This window comes from Macaca mulatta, chromosome 2 (genome assembly GCF_049350105.2).
Source record: "Macaca mulatta isolate MMU2019108-1 chromosome 2, T2T-MMU8v2.0, whole genome shotgun sequence".
In the NCBI taxonomy this organism is placed as follows: domain Eukaryota; kingdom Metazoa; phylum Chordata; class Mammalia; order Primates; family Cercopithecidae; genus Macaca; species Macaca mulatta.
Genome location: NC_133407.1, coordinates 54804903 through 54813951, shown reverse-complemented (window position 1 = coordinate 54813951; position 9049 = coordinate 54804903). Strand labels below are relative to the sequence as shown.

The 9049-nt window shown below is 37.0% G+C and overlaps 1 protein-coding gene across 1 annotated transcript; it reads right to left on the bottom strand.

Annotated features, from left to right (window-relative positions):
- Positions 1-2182: 2182 nt before the first annotated feature.
- On the bottom strand, positions 2183-7791 carry LOC144339464 (arylacetamide deacetylase-like 2). Its single transcript, XM_077994096.1, has 2 exons — positions 7654-7791; positions 2183-3256 (listed from the first exon to the last, which is right to left on the bottom strand). The coding sequence occupies exons 1-2, from the start codon at positions 7789-7791 to the stop codon at positions 2654-2656; spliced, it is 741 nt and encodes a 246-aa protein (XP_077850222.1). The 3' UTR covers positions 2183-2653.
- Positions 7792-9049: the final 1258 nt, after the last annotated feature.

Genomic DNA, 9049 nt, shown 5'->3' with positions numbered 1-9049 from the left:
ATTTTTAGTAGAGGCAGGGTTTCACCATGTTAGCCAGGGTGGTCTCGATCTCCTGACGTCGTGATCCACCCACCTTGGCCTCCCAAAGTGCTGGAATTACAGGTGTGAGCCACCGCTAGCTTTTTAAAAACACTAAATTAAATTAACAACTTTTACCCTGCTGTGCTCCAGAACACCAGAAGAATTTTCTGCTCATCTACTTATTGCTTTGTATCCATTAACCAACATCTCTCTATCATCTTCTTTCCCCTATCTTCCCATCTTTTAATAACCACAGTTCTCTTCTATGAGCTCAGAAATGTTTAGCGCCTATATATGAGTGAGAACAGGTAATATTTATCTTTTTGTGCCTGGTTTATTTCATAATTTCCTCTAGGATCATTCACTTTGCAAGCAAAGGACAGAATTTCATACTTTTTAAATGTTTCATTCTTTTTTCTCTTCTGGATATATACCATATTTTCTTTACTTAATGAAGTTTTTTGTGGTTATTATTATCTTTATTATGATTTAGTATAGAAATTATGCTGAATTAATGAAAGAGGTTGCACAATCTTTTAACTTTTTACTTTATGCAAAATATTTTCATGAGTTGATCTGAAATATGAAATAAAATGGGCTACACACTTACCTGCTTCTGATACCTTTGTAATAGACTGTCAATCAACTTCCAGTCACTTTAATGCTAAGTATTCTATTAATTCTCTTTTTTCAACTAAGAGTTTGTTTTTGACCTCTTTATATCTCAGGAAATAATTATTTCCTTCATTTTTTAAATGAACTGGTAATTCTGTACCTACTTCTAAAACATATCAGATACAAAATTACTGTGTCACTAGCAATTTGCTTAACAAGTCTCTAGAGAAACATGTGACATATTATCATAAAACTGATGTTCGATCATGTATATTAACCAAAAGACTGATAATCTGGATGGTAACTGAATTTATATAATTCATATTTAATTCTTCTTTGCTCTTATGTCCCATGGTCTATAAGTATATTTAATGTTTACATAACTTACTTCAAAATATTTGCACTGTGAATGAAAAAATGACAGTTTTCTAATCTTTTCTCCATGCTCATGACTTATTTGAAATTTAACCATTATACAAAATACTCAATAAAGTTTGTGAATGAATCAATGAACAAATACATGCATGAATGCTGCAATTAGTCTACAGACTTTTCCTGGTGTACAATGTTTGCAAAACAAACCTTGAACATATAATACCTACTCACATGACTTAAATGATTACTAGTTAAGTCAGGCAAACAAGTTTTTTTTGTGTCAATTCTGGTTTAAAATGAGTTTATCAAGGTCCCTTATGATTTATAAGTGAAACAACCAGATGGTTATTGCACAGGAGGTCATAGCTTTATACATGTCATGGAATAACTAATAGCAAAGGAAACATATTCATCAACACATTCTCAAGCTTATGAAATGCCGCTCAGTATTTGAATTTTAGTGAAGAGATGTATATGGTAAAGTCTGCTGAAAATCGGTGAACAGATTTTTGTTGAGATGACCAAACAGCAAGTGAATAAGCTGCAGATCAAAAGAAAAAAGTTTTGGTATTTGATTATCAATCAAATTCAACAGGAACAAGTAAATTTACACAACACCATATTCAGTCAGCATTAATAAAAGACCCAGAACAGAGAAAACAATATCAGGCAAACAGCAGCATCACAATGACCTCAAAAATTAGACATTACTTCTAACGCCTCATAATGGGAATGCATTTTAATTGTGAGGTTGGTATAGGCTGACATGAGCTTTGGACTCATCATCACAAGGAAGTCAAGAGCTTCAGAGATTATCAGCTTAAATATCTTGCTACTTACATATCTTGTATGAGGATATATGATATAATCTGGGAATTCAAAATAACAGAATAAATAATTTTGGCTGACACATATAGTCGGTTAGGAAGCTCCTTGGATTAAGGATCACCACATAGCAATCAATGTAGTAAAATTTGCTAAAGGTTTGTAGTGATTTTGCTAAAAGTTTGAGTAAGGGTGAAAATTTCAGGCTATAGAAATAATTTAGAGTACAGAATTAAATTTTTTTTCTTCTTCTATAGGCAAAGAATCTTAGCAATACATTTGAAATCAGACTTTATTTTTATTAACTAAATGGAAGAAAAAACTAACAGAATTTACATTGGGCAGATATAAATAATGTATGAACTATACCTAATACAAAAAAAATGGCTGCAATATAATGTAGTGATAACCCCATACAAATGTCATTGCAATTTTCCTTCCTTAAATTTTCTCCTCACTCGCCATTACCATTCTTATCACTGCCCAGAAACTGTTATGCCTACTTTGCCTATAACCATACTCACTTTTATACTTTACTGATATTGGTGAATATTTAGTGTTTATCAAGAAAAATAAATAAAATTGGAATAATACAACAATGTTTTCATTTTAGCAAGGTTTAAGAGTAGAAAAACTAAATAATTTGTTCAAAAGTGCACAATTTAAACTTAGATTTAAACGTACTCTGATTTAAACTTTGATTTATCCCAAACTCATACCATTGTTCTGTCCATTAAACTCACAAGACTTTAAAACATAATCTTTGGATTATAATACTAACTAAATGATTATCTACTGACATGTACAATTTATAGATTTATAGATTTTCTTCTAACCAACTAATATACTTATCTTTTATTCTAACGCCTAATTGTAAATAAAATGGTGCTGACATGAATGATAGAGCTCCATGAAATCCATCCTCTAAATGATCATGAACAACGTTAACTCCAACATTTTGAAGTCGTGTGACATACATAAGTCCATCATCTCTTAGAATATCATATTGACAGGTGATGATATAAGTTAATGGACACTTTTGTAACTGGGAATCATTCACTAACAAGGGTGATAACCTACTATCCAAAAGTGCTGGATATGATAAATTAAGTCTTCCAAGAACTGGTTTCATATAAATATAGTTCTTTTTATATTTATCAGGAAGAAAGTTACTCCAGTTGACAAACTTGAACAGATGTCTTGATTCTTGAGGCATATGTTGGTTTTTTCTCATTGCCTGAGGAAGTGCTTCATCTCTGGTCAAATATAAGCATGTCATTTTAATTGCCATATCTCTTGTTAGCAACGGGCCATGTTCATTTTCTTGGTGAGATGGCAGTAAGGAATCAAGTACTTGTAAACCAGGGTAAATTAAAGCTTGAGCTTTAATTTTATTTTTGAATACTGGGTCATTCTTTAGCTGAAAATATATAATAAAATGTGTTAGCCAAAGATTTTTAAGCTATAGAAGTTCAAGTCTTCACTTCAATAACATGAGTTATTATAAGATAAAGTTACAAAACCAACAGTACTCAATGACTATTTTCAAAATATTTATACTACATTTCAGGAATATTAAACTGTTTTATTCAAGGAGGCCAAGTAAGATGGCCAAATAGAAGCCTCCACCAATCATCCTCTCCATAGGAACACCAAATTGAACAACCATCCATGCCAAAAAGCACCTCCCTAAGAATAAAAAATCAGGTGAACAATTACAGTAACTGGTTTTAACTTCACTGAAAGAGGTACTGGAGATATTAGGAAGACAATCTTGAATTGCTGACACCTCCCTGCTAGGGCAGTGCAGAAGGGAAATGTGGGATTGGAGCCCCCTTAGAGGACCTATTGGGGCACTGCCTAGTGGAACTGTGAGAACAGGGCTACCATCCTCTAGACCCCAGAATGGTAGATCAATCGACAGCTTGCACCACGTGCTTGGAAAAGCTGCAGATACTCAACACCAGCCTATGAAAGCAGTCAGGAGGGAGGCTGTACCCTGCAAAGCCACAGGGGTGGAGCTGCCCAAGATCATGGGAACCTACCTCTTGCATCAGTTTGACCTGGATGTGAGATCTGCAGTCAAAGGAGATCATTTTGGAGCTTTAAAATTTGAATGCCCTGCTGGATGTAGGACTTGCATGGGGCCTGTAACCCCTTTGTTTTGGCCAATTTCTCCCATTTTGAATGACCCAGTATTCAAAAATAAAGTACAGCTTTATTTACCCAATAGCTGTACTACCATTGTATCTAGGAAGTAACTAGTTTGCTTTTGATTTTACAGGCTGATAGGCAGAACGGGCTTGTCTTGTCTCAGATATGACTTTGGACTGTGGATTTTTGGGTTAATGCTGACATAAGTAAAGACTTTGGGGGACTGTTGGGAAGGCATGATTGGTTTTGAAATGTGAGGACATGAGATTTGGAGGGGCCAGGGGAGGAATGATACGGTTTGGCTGTGTTCCCACCCAAATCTCAACTTGAATTGTTCCTCCCAGAATTCCCACATATTGTGGGAGGGAACCAGTGGGAGGGAACCAGTGAGAGGTAATTGAATTATGGAGGCCAGTCTTTCCCGTGCTATTCTCATGATAGTGAATAAGTCTGACAAGATCTGATGGGTTTTTCAGGGGTTTCCACTTTTGCTTCTTCCTCATTTTTCTCTTGCTCCCGCCACATAAGAAGTTACTTGCACCTCCTGCCATGATTATGAGACCTCTCCACCTATGTAGAACTGTAAGTCCAATTAAACCTTGTTTTCTTCCCAGTTTCGGTATGTCTTTATCAGCAGCATGAAAATGGATTAATATACCCACTGTCACTACTGCTATTCAACATAGTACTAGAAATCCTAGCTAGAGCAATCAGACAAGAGAAACATAAAAGGCATCCATATTGGAAAGGAAGTAGTCAAATTATCCTTGTTTGCTGGCCATGTGGTCTTACATTTGGAAAAAACTAAAGACTCCACAAGAAAACTATTGGAACTGATTTGAGAAATAAATAAAGTTGCAGGATACAAAGTCAACATATAAAAATGTTTATATATATATCTGTTTTATATATATCAGTTATATATATATATCAGTATCAAAAGAAGACATACAAATGGCAAACAGGAATAAGAAAAAGTGCTCAACATCATTGATCATCAGATAAATGCAAATCTGATATATATATATGAGATATATATAACTGATATATATAAAACTGTTATATATATATATATATACACATATATATATATATATATATATATATATATATACACACACACACACACACGCCAATAGTGGAAACTGTGAAAAAGAAATTTTAAACGTAATGCCATTTACAATAGCCACAAATGAAATTGAATACCTAGGAATTAATTTAACCAAAGAAGTGAAAGATATCTATAATGAAAGCTATGAAACACTGATGAAGAAAATTTAAGAGGACACCAACAAATGGCAAAATATTTCATGTTCCTTGATTGGAAGAATCAATATTATTAAAATGTTCATAGTACTCAAAGTAATCTACAGATTCAATGCAATCACTATCAAAATACCAATGACATTCTTCACAGAAATAGAAAGACGATCCTAAAATCTATATGGAACCGCAAAAGAACCAGAATAGACAAAACTATTATGAGCAAAAAAAAAAAAAGAAAAAAAGAAAAAAAACAAAACCAGACCTGGAGAGATCACATTACTTGAGTTTACATTACACTACAGAGGTATAATAACCAAAACAACATGGTGCTGGCATAAAAACAGACACATAGACCAATGGAACAGAACAGAGAAACCAAAAGCAAATCCACACACCTACAGTGAACTCATTCTTGACAAAGGTGCTAAGAACATACACTGGGGAAAAGACATTCTCTTCAACACATGGTGTTTGGAAAACTGGATATTCATATGCAGAGGAATAAGACTAGATCCCTATCTATCACCACTTACAAAAGTTGAATCAAAATAGATTAAAGACTTAAATCTAAACCTCAAACTATGAAACTGCTACAAGAAAATATTGGGAAACCACTCCAGGACAGTGGTCTGGGCTAAGATTTCTTGAATAATACCCCACAAGTGCAGGCAACCAAAGCAAAAATGGACAAATGGGATCACATCAAGTTAAAAAATTTCTTCACAGCTAGGAAACAAGCAACAAAGTGAAAAGACAAACCACAGATTAGGAGAAGATATTTGCAAACTATCCATCTGACAAAGGATTAATAACCAGAATATATAAGGAGCTCAAACAACTCAATAGAAAATATCTAATAAACTGATCAAAAAAATGGGCGAAAGATTTGAATAGACATTTCTCAAAATAAGACATACAAATGGCAAAGAGGCATATGAAAAGGTGCTCAACATCATTGATCAGACAAATGCAAATCAAAACTATATGAGATACCATCTCATCCCAGTAAAAATGGCTTATATCCAAAGATAGGCAATAACAAATGCTGGCAAGGGTGTAGAGAATAAGGAACCCTTGTACATTGTTGATGGGAATGTAAATGAGTACAACCACTGTGGAGAATAATTTGGAGCTTCCTCAGAAAACTAAAAATTGAGCTACCATATGATCCAACAATCCCACTGCTGGACATATACCCAAAAGAAAGAAAATCAGTATGTTGAAAAGATATCTGCACTCCTATGTTTGTTGCAACACTGTTTACAATGCTGAAACATTGTAAGCTAAGATTTGAAAGCAACCTAAGTGTCCATCAATAGATGAATGGATAAAGAAAATGTGGTACATACACAATGGAGTACTATTGAGCTGTAAAAAAGAATGATATCCAGTCCTTTGCAAAACCATGGATGGAACTGGAGATTATTATGTTAAATGAAATAAGACAGGCACAGAAAGACAACCATGCATGCTCTTAATTATTTGTGGCATGTAAAAATAGAAGCAATTGAACTCATGGACCTAGAGAGTAGAATGGTTACTAGAGGCTGGGAAGGGTAATGGAAGGATGGGAGAGAGGAGAGGATGGTTAATGGGCACAAAAATAGAAAGAATGATGACCTACTATTTGATAGCAAAACAAGGTAATTACAGTCAATAGTAACTTACGTGTGTATTTTAAAATAAACAGTATAATTGGATTGTTTGTAACTCAAAGGATAAATGCTAGAGGGGATAGATACTTCATTTTCCAATATGTGCTTATTTCACATTGAATACCTGCATCAAAACATCTCGCACACCCTAGTTGTATATACCTACTATGCACCCATAAAAATTAAAAAGAAAAAACAAAAAAGAAACATTTGGAGGTCAGGAACTATATTTTAAAGGGAGAGTACAGATTAGTCTGGTACCTGTAACACACCAATTTTGTGTGTGTGCATGTGTGTTTTCTTTTAAAGTGCTCATATGGGCATCTCATGTACATGTCCTCAACATGCCATTGTTATTCCTAATTATCTTGGTATCAGTACTTATTCTCCCATACCTTTGCAGCACCTGGTTGCCATCTTCCACTGACCTCTTTAGAATAAGTGCTTAGGTTTTTGAAGGTTTTTATTTAGCAGCTTACTCTTGGCTCTACTTTGCCTTTGGACTTTTTTCATTGCTCCTTTAGTTCCACACCAGCAGGCTGTGGGCCCATCCTGAGGCGATATGTCAGTTGAGTATAGTTGCAAGGTGCTGAAAAGTGCTGGTCTATAACTTTAATTCCGACTCAGACACGTTTGGGATCCCTCAGTGGCTCCTACTGATGTCAGCAGAGTTTCAAAGCAGTAGCTTCCATAATCACCTGTGCCTGGTATTTATCCTGCTCCAGAAAGTCTGAAGCACTACTGAATATGCTCTCATGTCCCAAATGGCTTCAAGATCATCCACCTTGACATAGCTCTTTCCTGGGCTAGATGTCCTTTTCAAGAGTCTTATTTCACTCCCTGCATCAAGCACATCATCCCTGAGTCTTCTATATTCCATCTCTGGACCTTGTCACTGATTCACAAGTGCATCTCCCATTTACCCAGTGATTTGGGTGTGTAGTATCTGGTCTTCCAAGTCTCACCCTCCTACGTGTGGCCTCCCATAAATGACAATAGATATACACAAGATATTCATTGAGTGTTTAACCTAGTGAGAAATCTTCCTCACCTAAATCACCAATTATTTTTTTCACCTAGAACATCGAGTTTAGTTGTAATTCCCACTAATTTCCCTTTTTCCATAGGCTCCCTCATTCCTTTCCTTCATTACAGCATGAAGAAGGTCTGACAGTGCCTGGATAAACTATGGGCAACCATAAATCCCAGCAAGAGAGGTTATTTTTGCTTTATCCTAGAACACATACTCAACCCATACTGGCTGCTAGGGGACTTCCAGTTGGGGCTTTCTGGGTGCTCAATATCATCAAACTTCTACCCTGCAGACTCCATCCTCTCTACCTTGAGGATTAACCCTTCTAGTCTCTGCTCCGTACTTCTCCAAAGCAACCACACATACCACTCTGTGTCCCCCTGAAGCAATGCACTAAAACAGTCTCACATTCAAAAGCATACTCAGCTTACTTGGTGGGCGGAGCAAGATGGCCGAATAGGAGCAGCTCCAGTCTCCAACTCCCAGCGCCAGCGACACAGAAGACCGGTGATTTCTGCATTTTCAACTGAGGTACTGGGTTCATCTCACTGGGGAGTGCCGGACGATCGGAGCTGGTCAGCTGCTGCAGCCCGACCAGCGAGAGCTGAAGCAGGGCGAGGCATTGCCTCACCTGGGAAGCGCAAGGGGGAAGGGAGTCCCTTTTCCTAGCCAGGGGAACTGAGACACACAACACCTGGAAAATCAGGTAACTCCCACCCCAATACTGCGCTTTAGGAAACAGGCACACCAGGAGATCATATCCCACACCTGGCCGGGAGGGTCCCACATACACGGAGCCTCCCTCGTTGCTAGCGCAGCAGTCTGTGATCTACCGGCAAGGCAGCAGCGAGGCTAGGGGAGGGGCGCCCGCCATTGCTGAGGCTTAAGTAGGTAAACAAAGCTGCTGGGAAGCTCGAACTGGGTGGAGCTCACAGCAGCTCAAGGAAACCTGCCTGTCTCTGTAGACTCCACCTCTGGGGACAGGGCACAGTAAACTAAGACACACAGACACCTCTGCACAGACGCAAACGACTCTGTCTGACAGCTTTGAAGAGAGCACTGATCTCCCAACACGGAGGTTGAGATCTGAGAAGGGACAGACTCC